At 37.1% G+C, this 19942-nt stretch overlaps 1 protein-coding gene across 8 annotated transcripts in view; it reads right to left on the reverse strand.

The window, feature by feature from the left end:
* The window catches only part of VPS13B (vacuolar protein sorting 13 homolog B), a 735829-nt gene that overhangs the window by 48853 nt on the left and 667034 nt on the right, over positions 1 to 19942 (reverse strand). For all 8 annotated transcript variants that reach the window (XM_074316465.2, XM_019757646.3, XM_019757649.3 and 5 more), the window contains exons 44-48: positions 15825 to 15980; positions 1842 to 2105; positions 1090 to 1173; positions 737 to 912; positions 45 to 215 (exon numbers count right to left, since the gene is read on the reverse strand). In XM_074316465.2, the coding sequence (XP_074172566.2) occupies positions 45 to 215; positions 737 to 912; positions 1090 to 1173; positions 1842 to 2105; positions 15825 to 15980 (851 nt within the window). The remainder of the gene's footprint in view (positions 1 to 44; positions 216 to 736; positions 913 to 1089; positions 1174 to 1841; positions 2106 to 15824; positions 15981 to 19942) is intronic.

Raw genomic sequence — 19942 nt, forward strand, 5'->3', positions numbered from 1 at the left:
CTATTGAGAAATGTTTGTAAAAAAAGATTGCTGGAGAGCATTACCTGTCACAATCCTTTTTATTATAGGGCCACATGGGTTGAAGGGACTTTTCTGGCCCATAGAATTCATCAAGGATCTGGTTAACTGTGCCCCCAGGGTGTATCCTTGTGGTTATTTGCTTAATGAGGGATGTTGAGATGGGAACAGCACAATGTGAAGGATCTTCTTCTTCTCTAGGAAATGGAAAGAAAAAAAAACAAGAATAAACAAAGAATCTATCATCACAAAGAATAAATATTAGATTTCTAAACTGGTCTACAATTTATTGAAAATAATATAACTACAAATGTATTATAGTCCAATTTTTTTTGTGTGAGACTGAGTCAATTTTCGGTGATTTAGGGATTGATGACACAATGTTTGGATGATATGGGCCCTGGCTTTTCCTCTTATGTCCCTGTCCCCTCCCCAAACATGCTTAGGTGAGACCTCTATTTATCTCTTTTTCCATGAGAGAAATTATGCGTCAATTAAATTTTCTGATGATCCTTTTTGTTTGTTTCTAAGCTTAATGAAAAGGCTTAATTTTATTTAAAAGTATAGAAGAGAGTAAGAGAACGCTAGACAGTGTAATTTTGAAATAAGATTCTCATAAGAAATCATACAAAAAAACTATCCTCCCTCTCCCCCTCAATAATGAAAGGTTACTTTTCTACTGATTTCTCTGAGGAAAATTTAAGGATTTTTCCAGTACCTTGCTTGAAATGTTAGGTGATGTACAAGGTCAGGTTCTATGTTTTGCAGTGGTTTTTCCTGCCCTTTTCCTGGAATAATTTGTGTTTCGCTCAATCCCAGACTCCTTTTCTCCAAATGTATGATAATGGGGTCTGGAAGATGACTCCTCATGATAAAAAGAGGGCTGAACACGATCTATAAAAATAAAAGGACAGAAGAACTTTCATATTTGCTTTGTTGCAGTCTTCCAGCTGTTTGATGCTGAAACAAACTTGTAATAAATCTTTTCCCTGGGTCACTCTGACCTTAATTTATTTCAGAACGGGAAAGGTCAGAGTCATATACCATATTTTAGGATTAGAAAGCACTCACCATTCGTTGTTGCACTTGAGAGTTGGGTTCTAAAGTCAAAACTGTGCACCAGACATAAATAATGGAACTGTTTGAAGATGGCACCTGCACATGAGATAGAAAAGAGTCCTATTAAACACTAGTTTACTAACTAATCAAAATAAGGCCCAGATATAACATTGGTTTGGAGGATTCAAAAGTTTAAAGTTACAGAAAAAAAGCCCTAAGAAAGAATTACTAAGCAAAAACAGACTTCATTATGGCACAAAGTGAATGTGAAGTGTGATAATGGGGCCAATCCTTTCCATAAAGACGAAGGGACTTGTATGAGGAGAGACTGATACACGACTGAGTGGGAGAATGAAAGAGAGGATTTGTCCTTTATGGGAATGAAAGTGACGACGGTAGAGGTTGAGGAAAAGATAAAACGTAAGAGATCATCACAAAGATTCTTAAGTGGGAGGACACCTTTTACCTCCCACCCCCCAACCAAAGCCTTGGTGCATCAGAACCTTTTTCAAAATATAACTCACCTCCACCTCAAAGGGTAGCATCATGGCTATAAGAATTACCGGAATGGATATAGAGGTGTTGTTGTGGGATGGGGAGGGAACAGTTTGAACAGAAATATTCAAAACCTCTTTATATTATTTCAGATCTCCCCTCTTTTATATGTATTACCTTATAATAAAAGTGTCATGCTGAATAAACAGCATAATGAGAAATTTTTAATTTTAAAGCTGCTCTATTCTAGATTGTACGACTTCTCATACCTGAATGACAATGCTATACTCAGGGGCCTTGGATTCCAGGCACACGTCTCTTGACCAGTCTTCATCTCCTTTGGCCTTCACACATAGCTCTGTCAGCTCACTGTTTTCTAGTATGTATGAAGGCAATTTCTGTTTGGCAGTGAGGCAGTCAAAATGTTCTCGAACCACAGCTTGTCCATCTTGACTGATGTAATGCTGAATGACTTTTAGTTCTATGCTGTGAGATAAGTAACTACAGATGATCTGTCTTCCACAGATGATAATCTAAGAGACAATACATAAATAAGGCTTCATCAATTCAGATTTCACGAATTGAAAATATGTAATAAATCAGAGTAATCTGTGTTGATTTTAACGGAAAGGAAAGGAAGTCGTTAGCTTATTTAGAGAGTACAAGAAGAAAATGAGGCTTAGAAGGAGAAAGGGGATTTTCCTTTGGTCATGTTGAGTTTGCAGCATTCAAAGGAGAGACACATAGAGATCATCTAAGTGGGGTCCACGCCCAGCTAGAAATACTCGCCATGTGCTTGAGAGTGAAGGTGGGGAAGAAGATAAAAGACTTGTGAAATAAAAGCCTTGCAAATGTATGCAGACAGAAGATAGTTTACCTGGAAAAGAAGGTAGAGGCTCAATCCCAGCAACTGACCTTCACTTCAGGGACAGCTTCTCAGGGTGAGAAGCAAGAGAAGGGGCTGAAGAAGAAGTGAAGGAGTGTGGTGGTGAATCAGGAGAAACTAGTGCTGCTGAAGCCACAGGAGAAGAGACTGACCAAGAGGTGGTGGTTGATGGAATCAAATAATGTAGCAGTCAAAAAGGATGGGGATCGAGACGTCATCAAAATGGTGGCGTGAGGTGAGACTCTGTAAAGCTCCCCTGGAATTGACAACTAATCAAACAACAATAATTCCAATAAGGACTCCCTGTACAGCAGACAGGCAAGATGAAGAGGTCCACTACTGAATTCACCTAAAGGTGGGCGAATTGTGCAAGTGGGGGAGAAGGCAAGGGAGAAGTGCGGAGATGGAGCTGCACTGGCGCAGGATACAGACCTAGCTCGGTACCCCAAGCTCGCTGCATCCTTGAACTACCGCAGCTGTGGGAGAGGGAAAGAACTCCGACTGCTAGGGCTCCGTTTATGGCCCACAGGGCTGAGGGGGCAGCATATAACACGGCTGAACTCAACGCTCATGGCAGAGACCTCGGAGAAAAGTCTGAGGGAAGAAGGCTGAAAATGGTGGTTTAAGCCCTCACTGCCCAGCAGAGAACGGAAGCCTTAGGCACTGAGACTAGCCGTCCCCTCCCTACCCTCCCAGAGCTAGCCCTGCCCCCACCTGCCTGGTGCTAGAAGCAGAACAAACAGTAGCAGTGTCAGATCAAAAGAACAGAATATTTGCTGTTCTGAGAACTGTGGACCGCAGACACAGATTCGCAGCCCAACTAGTTCCGGCAAAGGGGAGGGAGCTGTGGAAGCAGGAACGGCTGTGGTGGTGGTCGCAGCCATTGCTCTGAGCCACCTCTCACAACTCACTCTGCCCCTGGCCCGACCTATCTGGGAGGATCCCTGCAGGAGTAAATAGAACTGCTGAAACATACGGGCTCTGAATCTGGTGCAGGAAGAGCTTGGGAACTTCAAAAGCTCTCCGCATACTCACACGGACACTGCGCCCTGTGACCCAGGCAAATGGTACCCAGAGAAAATCAGGTGTAGCCATAATGATATCAGATGAAACAGACTTCAGGGTGAAAAATATAATAAGAGACAAAGATGGACATTTCATAATGGTAAAGGGGACTATACAACAAGAAGACATAACAGTCATCAATATTTATGCCCCCAATCAGGGAGCACCGAAATATACCAAGCAACTACTAACAGAACTAAAGGGAGAAATTGACTAAAACACAATTATACTAGGGGACTTAAATACATCATTGACAGCTATGGATAGGTCATCCAAACAGAAAATAAATCACGAAATAGCAGCCCTAAATGACACATTAGATGAAATGGACATAATTGACATATATAGAACACTTCATCCTAAATCATCAGACTATACATTCTTTTCTAGTGTACATGGAACATTCTCAAGGATAGACCATATATTGGGACATAAAATCAGCCTCAGCAAATTTAACAAGATTGAAATCACACCCAACATATTCTCTGATCACAGGCTTTGAAACTGGATATCAACTGCAAAAAGAAAGCAAGAAAAAACACAAATACATGGAGATTAAACAACATACTTTTAAAGAACAACTGGGTCAAAGAAGAAATTAGAGGAGAGATACATAGAAACAAATGACAATGAAAATACATCGTACCAAAATTTTTGGGATGCAGTGAAAGCAGTTTTAATAGGGAAATTTATATCATTAAAGGCCTATCTCAAAGAACAAGAAAAATCCCAAATAAATAACCTCATGTTACACATTAAAGAACTAGAAAAAGAACAAGTGAAACCCAAGGTCAGCAGAAGAAAGGAAATAACAAAAATCAGAGCAGAACTAAATGAAATAGAGAACAAAAAGACAATAGAAAAAATTAATGTCACAAAGAGCTGGTTCTTTGAAAAGATTAACAAAATTGACAAACCCTTGGCTAGACTTACTAAGATAAAAAGAGAGAGGACATTAATTAACAAAATCAGAAATGAAAAAGGGAAAGTTATCACGGACACCATAGAAATACAAAGGATCATCCAAGAATACTATGAAGGACTATATGCCACCAAATTCAATAACCTAGAAGAAATGGACAAGTTCTTAGAAACATATAGCCTTCCAAGGCTGAACCATGAAGAACTGGAAAATCTAAACAGTCCGATCACCAGTAACGAAATTGAATCAGTCATCCAAAACCTTCCCAACAGCAAAAGTCCTGACCAGATGGCTTCACTAGTAAATTCTACCAAACCCCCAAAGAGGATCTAATACCAATCCTGCTCAAACTCTTCCAAAAAATTGAGGAAGAGACAGTACTCCCTAAATCATTTTATGAGGCCAACATTACCCTGATACCAAAACCTGGTAAGAAGAACACAAAAAAAGAAAACTACAGACCAATATCTCTGATTAATACAGATGCAAAAATCCTAAACAAAATTCTAGCAAATCGAATACAACAATGCATTAAAAAGATTATTCATCACGACCAAGTGGGGTTCATCCCTGGGGCGCAAGGATGGTTCAACATCCGCAAATCCATCAATGTGGTACATTACATAAGCAAAATAAAGGATAAAAATCATGTGATTATATCAATTGATGCAGAAAAAGCATTTGACAAGATACAACATCCATTTATGAATAAAACACTTAATAAATTAAGTATAGCAGGAAAATATATTAGCATAATAAAGGCCATATATGACAAACCCTCAGCTAATCTCATAATTAATGGTGAAAAACTGAAGCCCTTTGCTCTACGTTCAGGAACACGACAGGGCTCTCCCCTATCACCTCTGCTTTTCAACATAGTGTTGGAAGTCCTCGCCAGAGCAATCAGGCAAGAGAAAGAAATAAAAGGCATCCAAATTGGGAATGAAGAAGTTAAATTGTCACTCTTTGCAGATGACATGATGCTATACATAGAAAACCCTAAAGACTCCACCAAAAAGCTATTAGAAACAATCAACAAATACCGTAAAGTTGCCGGCTACAAAATCAACGTACAAAAGGCCATTGCATTCCTATATACTAACAATGAAATCTCAGAAAAAGAAATACAAAAAACAATTCCTTTTGCAATGTCAACAAAGAGAATAAAATACCTAGGAATAAACTTAACCAAGGATGTGAAGGACCTATATGCTTACAACTATAAGACATTTTTGAAAGACATTGAAGAAGACACAAAGGAATGGAAAGACATTCCGTGCTCATGGATTGGAAGAATCAACATAGTTAAAACGGCCATATTACCCAAAGCAATACACAGATTTAATGCAATCCCCATCAAAATCCCAATGGCATTTTTAAAAGACATAGAACAAAGTATCATCAGATTTGTTTGGAATTACAAAAGACCCCGAATAGCCAAAGCAATCTTAAGAGAAACGAACAATACTGGAGGTGTCACACTCCCTGATTTCAGCTTGTACTACAGGGCTACAATAATCAAAACAGCATGGTATTGGCAGAAAAACAGACACATAGACCAATGGAACAGAATTGAGAACCCAAAAATAAAACCACATAAATATAGACAGATAATTTTTGACAAAGAAGCTAAAACATACAATTGAGAAAAGACAGCCTCTTCAATAGATGGTGCTGGCAAAATTGGATAGCCACGTGCAAAAGAATGAAACTGGACTGCTATCTGTCACCATGTACCAAAATTAATTCAAAATGGATCAAAGACTTAAGCATAAGACCTGAAACAATAAACTGCATAGAAGAAAACATAGGTACTAAACTTATGGACCTTGGGTTCAAAGAGCATTTTATGAATTTGACTCCAAAGGCAATGGAAGTAAAAGCTAAAATAAACGAATGGGACTATATGAAACTTAAAAGCTTCTGCACAGCAAAATAAACCATCGACAAAATAAAGAGGCAACCAACTGAATGGGACAAGATTTTTGCAAACAGTGCCTCTGATAAGGGGCTAATATCCAAAATATACAAGGAACTCATGAAACTCAACAAGAAAAACAAACAACCCAATTGAAAAATGGGCAGAGGACCTGAAGAGACATTTCTCCAAAGAGGACATACAAATGGCAAATAGACATATGAAAAAATGCTCAACATCACTAATCATCAGAGAAATGCAAATAAAAACCACAATGAGATATCACCTCACCCCAGTCAGAATGGCTATCATCAATAAGACAAATAGTTACAAGTGTTGGAGAGGCTGTGGAGAAAAAGGACCCCTTATACACTGTTGGTGGGAATGCAGACTGGTGCAGCCGTTATGGAAGGCAGTGTGGAGGTTCCTCAAAAAATTACGAATAGAATTACCATATGACCCAGCAATCCCTCTCCTGGGTATCTACCCAAAAAATCTGAAAACATTTATACATAAAGACACGTGTGCTCCAATGTTCACTGCAGCTTTGTTTACGGTGGCCAAGACATGGAAACAACCAAAATGTCCTTCGATAGATGAATGGATAAAGTAGTTGTGGTATATATACATCATGGAATACTATTCAGCGGTAAAAAAAGATGATATAGGAACATTTGTGACAACATGGATGGATCTTGAGAGTATAATGCTAAGCGAAATAAGTGAGACAGAAAAAGCAGAGAAGCATATGATTTCACTGATATGTGGTATATAAATCAAAAACAACATAAGAACAAGACAAACAAATGAGAAACAAAAACTCATAGACACAGACAATAGTTTAGTGGTTACCAGAAGGTAAGGGGGGTGGGGGGTGGAAGATGAGGGTAAGGGGGATCAAATATATGGTGATGGAAGGAGAACTGACTCTGGGTGGTGAACACACAATGGGATTCATAAATGGTGTAATACAGAATTGTACACCTGAAATCTATGTAACTTTACTAACAATTGTCACCCCAATAAATTAAAAAAAAGAAGATATTTCAAATAGAAAAAAAAGAAATACTGTGTGAAATCTTATAATAAATACAATAAAAACTTTCTTTTAGCTCAAAAAAAAAAAAGGATGGGGATCGAAAAGAAGACTTCAGCTCTCATAGCTGACAGGACATGCAATCAATCTATTCCCTGACGCTGATATCCAAGGGCTTATTGTACTCCTATGTACTAAGAGATCTTTGTATAAACTGATGATACAAACAACTTTTAACTCAGAAGCCTAATTTTATTTTATTTTATGCAGGTTTTTCCTTTATAAAATGCACAGAATAGTCCACGAAACTCATGGATTATCCTTCTTATCCAGGTAAGAGAATATTTCATAGTAGGGATTAAGAAATATCTCTTAAATTGTTTAAAGTTGAAAAGGTAATGTAAAATTTATGCTTATGAATACTTTTGGAAAACAAATCCTCCTGTAACATGAATATTCACCATGATTGGGGAAAATCGGACTTTCACATCGGGATTTGCTTATTTGTAATTTTTTTCAGATTATAAAACAGTAATAACTACTATACATATAGTGTATTTATAGGTCTATGCATGTGATGGTTAATTTTATGTGTCAACTTGAGTGGGCCATGGAGTATACAGATATTTGCTGGAACATTCTGGGTGTGTCTGTGAGGGTGTTTCTGGGTGAGATTAACATTTGCCTTGGTAGACTGACTGAAGCAGACTGCCCTTCCTAACATGGGTGGGCTTCATCCTGTCAACTGAAGATCACGATAGAATGAAGAGCCTGAGGAAGAGGGAACTTCTCCTGCCTGATTGCTGGCGCTGGACCTTTCCCTGGCCTTGGACGCTGACTGAAACATCGGCTTTGCTTGGGTTTCTAGTTTGCTGGCTTTAGAACTGGAACTACATGCTGGATCCTCTGGGGTTCTAATTTGCAGACTGCAGATCTTGGGACTTCTCAACCTCCATAACTGTGTGAGCCGATTTATTATATAACTCTCCATCTCCTTCTCTACGTGCATACATACATATATATGTAAATACATGTGTACACACACACACACATACTCTACTGGTTCTGTTTCACTGAAGAACCCTAATACAAAGCGTTTTCATAAATTAACTCTTTTAATCTCACAGCAACCTAATAAAATAGGTGCTAGTATGACTTCTCGTCTTAACAAGGAGAAAACGTAGGCACAGAGATGTTGATAACTTGCCCAATGTTACAAAGACTGGCCCAGAGTCTGTGCTGATAATCAACCTGATAGTTCCAAATAGGTGGTCCCTCCTTCTCCCTTACTGCTAAAAACCCTGATTTGGTTTAAGTCTCAAAAAACAACAAAATACTCAGGGAGGGGGACACCGCCCATGGCCCCCCAAGACTGTATCATAAAAGGGTATAGAATAATCTGGTAATAATTCCTTTTGCCAATGATTAGTTTAGGAGTGAACATGAAAAGGAAAGACTGCTGAAAGGCTCTGGGAAAGATTTTACTCCTTGAAAATAAGGGAAATAATTTGAGAAGAGAAAGCCCTTCTTCTTTCTGTCACAGAAGATGTCATGAGAGGATATATACCGAGGGTGCCAAAAAAATGTATACAAGTGAACACTTTGGTCAACATTGCTCAAAGCTGTATTTTGCTGTAATCATAAGCGTCTGGACACTGATGGTAACTACTTTGAGCACCTCTTGTAAATGCAGAAGTCAAACGTGATTGGTATTTATCTTTTGTTATCGGTATATATTGAGTATTACAATTTTAATACTTTTTCCTTTCTGAAAATGTGTATACGCACCCTCTGTATATACATCCTTTTGTAGCCACCTTGAAACCAGGAAGGCATCCTGAGGGGATGGAGAGAAGCAGACGCAGGGTTGAATTGCTTAATTAACCATCACCAAAGCTGCTTACATTTATCATCTCACATCTTCTTGTTATGTGAGATGATAAATAGGAACAGTAACAGTGTCTGCCTCATTAACTTGCTATGAAGATTAAAAAGCCTATTTTGTAACTTTAAGCTCAAAGCATCCTAACTGATACATTTTCTTGTCATTAAGAATACTTTGTAGCCATCATTTTAAAGGAACTATTATTTACACAAGCACGGATGACTATTTATGAATTAACTATTTTTTACTCAAAACAAACCTGCTAGATTGATAGACCAAAAATTAAGTCACTGTTGTTTCAACTTACATGATTTGAATAGTGAGGTTTAGCAATTTTCTTAAACATTTATTTTCTAATTATCTATTCCTTTAAATTTTCTTCAGAAGGAATACATCTGTAAAAACCAAGCTACGCTTAACTATTGCATCTCCCCTAGATAATCTGGTCATTAGAGTTTTTTAAAACAATATTTTCACAATAACAAACATAAAACTCAACTGAACCATGCATCCTAAATTACCAGGCAAGCTTTTCTTTAGCTTATACTAGGGGTTACTAGACACTTACGATAACTCTTAGCATGCCATAGCATCGCCTAAATTTAAATCAACAATTGAAAGCTCTGAGGCAGTATTTAACTGTGTTCTTATTCTGGACGTGTCCAGGCCTGGCAATGTGTGCACACTGCTCTTGCTTCAGAACCTTTGGGCCCCATGGGATCTAGGAGAGAATTTTGCTGTCTCTCACAGAAACCACAGAATCTCTGCAACCATCTGGGACTCACTTTGTTTAAAGACAGAAATCCTCTTGGTAGGTTTTTATAGTTTCATTTTCAACTAAAAAGCCTGTTAAATAGCCTTTCAAATTTGATAAAAAGAAAACCTTCAAAAGTGGCCAGGGAGGGAAAGCTACTTAGATGAAGGAAAATCCAAAATGGCTATTCCTCGGAGTGATGTCCTTCATGGCTGCTCCCACGCAGGGTTCAGTGAGAGCCATGTCTGCTTTTCTTCAAGGTGGCAACACTTACAATGCCTTTATTTTGAAAATTATGGTTAGAATTTCAAGATTAATTTATCAGTTGAAGACAGCTACTTAATTTTTTTAATGTAGGGTTTCTCTTTAATACACATTTCCAGGTTTCACACTAATTCCCCTCCTTCCTCAAAGCCACAAAGATGTGTACTGAAGATTTCCACATATGATTTTACTTAGCAGGTTCCAGAACTCTTATTAGATCAGTGCCAAGAAGAATAGTGATATTAAGGAATAACTCCAGAGCACCAGATGCACTGGAAAATGATATCCTAACCATGATTAAAAGTGTATGTATAAAGATACAAATATATATACATACATACATACATATATACATCTAAGTTTTTAGAGTGGTAAAGCTTTCTTCAATGAAGGGAAGGGAAATATGAAAGCAAATACATGTACACAACTAGCTGTATACTGTACAAAGTTCCTGAGTAATTTTCTGTGGTTACTTTTCATTCAGTTGGAGAAATGAGACGGGTACAGGAAAGGCAGGGTACAGATAAATACTATTGTTCATGTGAGCTTGAACCCATTTTGCATTGTCCAGGGGCATATTAATCTGGTTAAGGTACATCAGGGAGCTGCACACACTCAACTCCCCACATGGGGCTTGGTAATTAGGCAGTGGTGGTTTATTGCCAATTTTTAGGCCCAGGTGGAGTAGAAGGAAAGAAGCCAAGATATAAGGGAAGCAGGAGTCCACAAATCTCTTCTGGAAGCTTGGTTCTCATCTCCCTTCCTAATCCTGTGTCTCTGATATACTTTAACCAGAGCTAACCTGAATGTTGGTTAATCTACCCTGACAATAAAAAATTAAATCCAATTGAAAAAGACATTGTACATTTTTGCATGTGTGTGTGTGTGTGTGTGTGTGTGTGTGTGGTATGGGTAGAGAGGGAGAAAGAAAGAGAGGGAGGGACAAGAAGGGGGAGAGAGAGAGAGAGAGAGAGAGAGAGAGAGAGAGAGAGAGAGAGAGAGAGAGAGAGAGGCTAAAAAACACTGACTAGAAAGGTTTTTCACAACTTTGATACACACAGCAGTTGGTCTGAAGTTGGCATGGTGGTCTGCTGAGCTTTTCATATTACCTGGGTTCAGTATAAATCATTTGCCACTTGCTTCATTCTAGGTTACATAAATTGCTGTTTCTGTGTTCTGCTTTTCACTACTCAGCAGCTAAGTTTTTTAAGTGGTCCTAACACAGAGCTCAATATTATTTGACTACAAGAAATGTTAACATTCAAAAGAGAAATTTGTATATGTGCCTTTCATGAGAGTGGGAATTTACAATGGACTATCCTGGTTCCTTTAAGAGGCGATCGCGATGCTTCCTTTTAAAAAGGTAAATGCAATGTGAGGGCTGTTTATGCTTTCATTATTGCTCTCCAAATAGTCCTTTTCTGTTTAGCTAGATTCTACCCACACCCTCTACCTATTTATTATAAATAGGGTAGAAGCAGAGAAAAGTGTGAGAGGCAGTTCCCACAGAAAGGATTATTGACATTCAACAGTACAAGTAACATTTGGAAAAATCCTGAATTGTGATTTGGCACCAGATGTCTTAAAATCTGGGTATCTTACATTAACAGGGAGGATGATTAAAAGAATTCCTTAAACTTGCAATGTATGGAAATTTTTTTGTTAGTACTGATTTGAACCCCTCTTTACATGAAGATTGTTTTAAAAAGCTAATGGTTTGAAGAACTCAGAAAGTCAGCAGAAGTTTTGGGACAAATATGTATTTAATTATTTAAAAGATTAGTGTAGCCCTAAGAAGAATCTGCTGAGACAAAACAATGAATTTTGGTTAACGAATAAAATACATCTTTTTAGTCTGGGAATATGCATCAAGCACCTCAAAAACATTCATACCCTTTGCTCAGGTAATTAAATTATATAGCAAATTATATTAAGGACAGACTCAGAATATTGGACATCTATTTAAACACAAAGATATTTATTTAAGGATTTATTATACTGACAAATTGGAAATTATCTAAACATCCAACAACAAGAGAATGTCTAAAAATATTTCAATATTCCATATGGTAAATTATTATACAACTATTAAAAGGAAAATTTTAGGAATTTTTACATAACATGTGAAGATGAGCATTACATAATGTTAAATAAAAGCAATTTGAAAAACTGATATTACAATCAGATCTCAAATTGATTAAAAATATTTGCATAAAAAAGTAAATGTGTCAAAGTAATAATAAGGTAGAATTATGGGTAATTTTTATTTTCTTCATTACACTTTTCTGTGTTCTCAGAAATATTTTATAATAGTTAACATAAAAATAATAACAATGAACTAATATTCACTGGGTGCTTTCTTTTACAAAAGGAATGTAAAGCATGGAAAGGTTACAAAATTTACCTAAGATCACCTAGGTAATAAATACTAGTGTTGGGAAGTCTTTTACAAACATAAAGAAAAAAAAAAAGATAGGTAACATTTTATGAGAATTTTAAAAAAATGTATTTTTCATGACCAAACTTTTTGACTTATGGTGTACTATTGCAATCTGTAACATCTGTTCAGGGACATTGTGTATATTAATTTATCCCTAAAATTTAATATCAGTCCTTGAAAATATGTAATATCTATGCAAAAATGAGGCACTATTATAGTAACACAAAACAAGTCCAACTGGTGTTACTCACGCTTAGGAATATCTCAGTATTGTACTGTAACTAAAGTGTATCGGGGTTATGACAGGGGCCAGGCACATTAAAAGCACTTTACATATACAAACTCATTTAATCCTCACACTAACTTCATGAGGAAGGCACTATTACTACCCCCATTTTACAGATGAGGGAAGTGATTCGCAAAGATTAAATAACTTGCTGAATATCACACCACTCGCAGGGGCATAGAGCTTGTTGCCTATGATCTTAACCGTCAAGACGTACCATGAAAACCAATTCTTCGTGGTAGGACCCTGCCATTCCACTAATTGGTAAATTTTCTAGCAACCATATGCAAAACAGTTGAATGAACTGGGAAAGTTTAGACCAGAGCTATGGTTCTCAAAGTGTGGCCCCTGGACCAGCAGCATCAAAGTCAACTGAGAGCTTGTTAGAAATGAAAATTACCGTGTCACATTCAAGACCTACTGAATCTGGTACTCTGGGTGCTGGAACTCAGAAATCTATGTTTTAACAAGCTGTCTGGAGGATTCTCTGATATAGTCTCTTTTTTTAAAAATTAGTGTCAGGTGTACAAAACAACATAGTGAGTAGACAGTTATGTACCTCACAAAGTGATGACGCCAGTAAGTCTATTACCCATCTGACACTACATAGTTATTATAGTATTATTGACTATATTCCCGATGCTGCACTTTGTATCCCTGTGACTATTTTTTAAATTATAGTTGACATTCAGTATTATTTCATATTAGTTTCAGGTGTACAGCATATTGGTTAGCCATTTATATAATTAATGAAGTGATCCCTGCATTGAGTCTGGCACCCATCTGACACCATACATAGTTTTTACAATACTGCTGACCATATTCGCTATAAACTACAATACTCTTAAGTTTGAGAACCACTAGCCTAGCCAGAAGGAAACTAAGGGAAAACTTTCAAGCTTCCCTCACATTTTTGAAGGACTGTAATGTAGAGGGGAGGTAACCTGTGGAGTCCTTACAACAAGCTGCTGTGTGATTGTTGTGTACACCTCACACGTTCTGAGGAATGGCAAAAACTGGCCGAATGGTGACCTATTTTGGCTCAAAAGTAAGAAAAAAACTTCATTAGTAGCTGGGAAGTAGCCAACAATGGAAAGAGCCACTGTGTGAGGGAATGAGCTTCGCCTCTTGTCATCTAGAATATTCAAACAGACGCTGAATGGCCATTTCTCAGGCACACTGGTGAATGAAAAGGTAGATGAGGCATTCTTCAAAGACCATCAGTGACAGTATCAGAAACAGCTGGGTTTTAATTAGGCAGATATTTGTTGAGAGCAGACCCATGTAAGAGAGTTCTGAGGGCAGCTGGGAGGCAGTGACAAATCTTGTTCTCCTGACTTTCCAGCTCAAAGCTCACACTAGTCAGGCAGGTCCCCTCACGAATCTTTGAGTCCCATCTGTCCCGTATTTATCTCTTTGTTTGTGCTATGCTGCCGCCTTGAATGTCCTCTCTTATTTCAAGTTCTACATGCTTTCCAAAGCCCTAGCTCAAGTCATATTTTCTTAATGAAACCTCTAAATTCCCATCACACTTACTGTTAGTTATATACATTGTTGGGTTTATAAAAACTTGCAATTTAAGAGCAAAGACTGTGTCACATACTACTTGGTGTCTTTCATTTTACCCAGTTCAACCGTAGGCAATCAACAAATATAATATTTAGAAGAATGGTCAGTTGATTGGGAAGACTCTTCATGCTTCTTTTCTGAGATTCCTCTGCTATAGTTCTTGTTTCACCTGTGCGGCCCACAGAACGTGAAGTCCAGCTCCGTCGTTAGGTATGGATCAAGAATGTATATGATATGGTCCTGTTGTTTCCCTCACCAACTGCTTCCCATTTACCCCCTGGCATACAGTAATGGAGTAGCCCCTGCTGCTCAACATGGAAAGCCCCCCTTTTCCTTTTCCAGGCACTGAGTGCTGTTCCTATCATGTCCTCAGTTCACATAAGTTCTGGATAGGCTGTTACAATCCAGATGCAGATGTATATGTTAAAACTCTTATGAAAAGTCCAGTTATCATGTGTGCAGTGAAGCCAGTTTTCAGATTTTAATACTTCCTTTTTTTCTTTCTACTCTTGTCATATGCTCCACGCTTGAAAAACATCTTTTAAAAACCACATTTTCACATCTTAAGAACACAAAAAAAGTGTCAGATACTTTTTTTCCCCTTTGCAGTCTTAGAACTTCAAAAACAGCCAAAAGGAAGTTTTATAAAATACGTAAAAATATGTGCTGAGAGCTGAGGTTTTATATGCCAAGAGTTAGACTGCAGTGAATTTTTACTGCAGTTAATATTAACTCCTAGGGAAAGAAAGCTTGCTGGGGACCCAGGCCCACTCATGGGAGAGCATGCAACACCTTCTTCCAGATGATTCTTACACAAATGAGAACCAACTCCTGGTTATCCATTGTTGGATTATCCAGTCTCCACCACCCTTTGTTTCTTTTCCATCTCAGTAAAGGCCTTTTGGCCATTTCACAGCTCATTAGCACCTCCACCAGAAGGTAGGTGGTGACAGGGAGAAGAGGTGAAACTAAAATCAGTAAATTTTACTGCTCGTTAGCAGCTCTTGTAAAAGATGTGGGACAAGGGGTCTGAAGCCATCACCATGATCATCAGGCCCATCAACATGTGCGTATTAAGGGCTCAGGTGTACCGCTGCAGTAGGCCTAACCAGGCACGCCACTGTGATTCTGTTTTATTATGAATCATTTTCATGTCTTTACCTTTCCCTTCCATTAATTACATCAATAATGAAGAGCTGTCTGGGCCATAAATACAAAGGAACTTACCTGTTTTTGCACTCCACTGAGTTGTTGAACCTTGATGATGAGTGAAGCAGTTCGACCCTTGTACTGAATAGTTCTGATAAAAGTCCCGGTATGGTCCACACTGATGGGCTCTGACCAACGCCAATTGCCCCAACCTTCAATACAGATGTGCAACAGCTGGAGGGAAAAACAATAATCGTCATAATGCCAAAAGTGCCAACAAAAATCTAGTCCTAAAATGAAAGTTTCTTTGCTGGAAAACCTTCCTATTTGTAATATTTAGCATCTGTTTTCTTTCTAACCTGCATTATTCATCTACTTCCAGCTTATTCAACCAAGCTAAGAATAGCAAATATGCCACATAGAGTCAATGTGGTTTTCCAGATCACATTTTAAACCTTCTTAAAAGTAATTGTCCTATCAAATGGTAATAGGCCTGTTGAACATTTGAGAAAAGATCATTTCACTCATCTGGAGGACAAGAAGGTTGAAATGTGAGATCAAAGAAACTTGGTCTTGGCTGATAGTTTATTCCTTCTTATGGCTAGACAGCAATTAAAGCTAAATTTGGTTTGTGGCATTATTTTTGACCCTCAATTGCCAGTCCTTATTTTTTCTTTTGATAAAGAACAAAACAGCAATTTGAGGATGCAGTGCATTTAATGTACTCTCCTCATGAGATCACATATATCAAATTAGAAATACCTTCAAAATTTTGAATGTATGAGCAACAATGTCTTTGTTCTATTTTTCTCTAATATATATTGTAACTTTTACCAAAAGAGTCTCCTGATTCATATTCATATTTACTCATATAGGATTGCCACTTTTGATAATATTTAGTTTTCTTTCATGGTCATCAAATATTTTCTATTTCTACTCATACCTACTAGCAAGCTGCAACTAAGAAAATCAGTTTAACTGAACAAGTATTCCAAAACAACATAATAATTGCTGTTTCTTTAGGATACATGTTTAAATGAAAATAAACAATGTTCTATATGATACGGAAATAAAACTGACATTTTAGGAAAACATTTATGATACACAAACTTAATATTTTCCTTTGTATCATATATAATTTTTAAAAAGAACTAACCAAGGGCTAATTGCATGAAACCTTTTCCCAATTAACAGAATGAATAAAATTTTGAAAACATTCTATATGAGCTATCATAATGAACCCTTAAAATAAGTACATTAAGGATTTTCATGGGAATTGACATAATAATAAAAGTGTTTTGATGAAAAGATTGTTTTTTAGTTTTAGCATTAGGAGGAGCCCTCATAAAGTGCTTAAATTGAAACATTTCCCAAGGTCATCGGTCATCACAATACGACTGTTGGTGGAAAATTAAGGGAGGGCTTTTATATGTATATCTTAATAAAATATTAAAAATAATCTCCTAACTCATCTCTTTGCTTTTAATATGCCCCCATTCCAGTTCTTCCTACACACAACCACCAGTGATCCTGTGAAATCAAAAGACTACTGCCATTCAGATGACTTCTTAAAAAAAAAGGCTAACAGCTAAAAAACAAAAACAGAAACAAAAAAACAAAAACCATCCTGGACAGCAAATTCCTCAGGGAAACTTTGGTCTTATATATACTCCACAACATAAAAGTACCAGGGTGCCTTTGATGTTTAAATATTAGTTACAGGAAAAAAAAAAAAGAAAATAGAAAAGAAAAACAATAGCGGTGTTTGGAACCACTTCAGTTTTTTTGTAGCAGCAATTGGGAATAAAGCTCAGGGCACACACACAACTAAAAGAAACAAGAAAATTGTTTTCTTTGGAGAGACTAGTAGCTTGAAATGACAAAACAATAATAATAATAATAATAAGACAAGGTACGTAAGGTCAAGCTCAGCTATATTTTTCCTGAAAATTCCATAGTGTCTAAAGAAACTTTAATGTACACAATGTAATTTTAATTGAGGAGTGTTCACATTTGCATACGAGCTCCATTTTAGGTAGCTGCTCAGTCTGTATACACAGGTTTTAAATGACTGAATGTCACCAAGAAATATGCTGTCAGGTTTCACTTGGCATTTATTTGTTTTCAAATTGTTGGCATAGATATTTTCTTTGAATTACAAAAATTCAGCTATATTTGGATTTAGTTCACACAGAAAAGTTAAGTGGGAGAAAAACATAACACTTCTCCCACATGCATCACCAGTAGAATATTTGTAATGTTTGGTCTACTGTCAAATAGCATCTAAATATCATTGGCAATTAGATGTACATAATTTATTAGGAAAGGAATTACATTTCTTGGAGATGAAATCTACAAAAAGGAATCCAGTAGGAGGCCCAGCTTACTTTAGACCTCCTTTTTGTTGCTTAATTGATGGGAGTACTAGACAGCAAGAGCTCAGGTACCCACTGACATCAAGTGAAGGTGGGAAACTCTCTTCTTGTTGGACCAACTGGCTAAATTTCACTACTACAGGTGCTGAAAAGTCTCCATTTAATAACAAATACTCATACATCCATTTTTATTTCTATGCCAAAGGAACTTTAAAACCAGGCATAAAAATTTGAAATTTGTGTTAGACTACCTGACCCTAATGAGATTTTCTTCTATCATTCATCCAATACATTTTTTATTACTCAGGTACTATAAGTAAGGCAATATGCTAGGCACTATGGAAGAAATGAGAAGGAAGTGCACAAGGAGCTTAAGAACTTATAGGGAAAATAAGGCACGCAAAAATAACTAACAAGAGGCATTAGGAGAGGTACAAAATGATACAGGGGTCTAGAGAAGGGAGGGCGTGTTCTCGGCTGCTGTGATTAGAAGGGCTTCATGAAGCAATTGGGTCTCAGAGTTTGGGTAAGATTTTAACTAGCAAAGATGGCAATCCATTTCCAGGCCAAAGGGATATATGAAAGTCAGAAGACATTCTTGGGGAAAAGTCAATAGCCTCAACTGAATGGAGAAAAGGGAATATGGAAACACGAGTGAGGAATAAGGTCAGACAGATCTAGATTGCGGTCAGCACTGATTTACTAAGCTAAGGAATTGGTGTTTTATTCAGGAATTATTGTGTAGACACTGAAGCCTTCTGAATAAGTGAGCAATGTGTTGAAAGGATGGTAAGAGTGGGGTGTGGAGTTAGGAGGACAATTGCAATAGTCAAGATGAGAGGCAATGTGGGCTGGAAACTTGAGAGGGCAGAAGCAGTGGTCTTGGCAAAACAATCACTATCCTTTTGCCTGGAGTCCAAGGTATTTCTATGTTCTCCTATCAATTTGAAAGATTTCTTTCCCTTCTTTTCTATTAAATTTCCCTTACTGACTTACTTCCACCACCATATTTTCTATTCAGGCTTTTCATTCTCTTTGGCCTACTTAGCTAGTGCCTAATATTTTCCATTGGGGGTAAAAATCAAATAGGAAACACTCTTGTTTGAACTTTTCAATGGAAACTGAAACTAAGCAATAAGACAGGTTGTACAGTGGCCACATTCATTGAAAGGTCCCAAGAGGCTACATTTTCTTTTTTTTCCTGTAGATCCCACCTCCTCACCCGCTTTCGCCCGTGTTGTGCTGGCAACCAGACTAAATTCAGTTTTTCCACTGAAGACCTGAAACAAGAGTATATACAGATTTCCACTCATTTTTTTTCTTTTTTTCAATATCAAATAAAACTTAAAACTGAATTACTGATCAGGGGACTGGGGGCCAGCTCTCAGGACCACTCGCAGTCATATCCAAAGGCAGAATTCCTGCATTGACAGATTACAGAGGCAATAAAAACAAGACAAAAATGTACAAAATCAAGGAAAACAGGGTACACCAAGGAAGAGAAAGAGAAAGAGGATAGTTCAGAAAAATTTTAAAATTATGTCTTAAATGTAAATGAAGGTATCAGATACTTTTTTGTGAACTTTATTTCACTATTCATTTAAAAACTGTTATCAAGATTATTTCTACCTAATAATCACAAAGTAAAATTTTATCTTCAGCTTCATTTGTATTTTTTTGTATTTTATAATAATTTACTGTATAATAATATGTAATTTTAATTCCTAAAAAGAAATTGAAAACCTAAAAACTTCAAAAATTTCCCAGTCCATTGTATTCTCTGTAGAAATTTTAGAAGTTCTAAAAAATTAACATGTAATC

This window comes from Rhinolophus sinicus, chromosome 6 (assembly GCF_057876585.1).
Source record: "Rhinolophus sinicus isolate RSI-liver-muscle chromosome 6, RSI-T2T, whole genome shotgun sequence".
Lineage (NCBI taxonomy): Eukaryota > Metazoa > Chordata > Mammalia > Chiroptera > Rhinolophidae > Rhinolophus > Rhinolophus sinicus.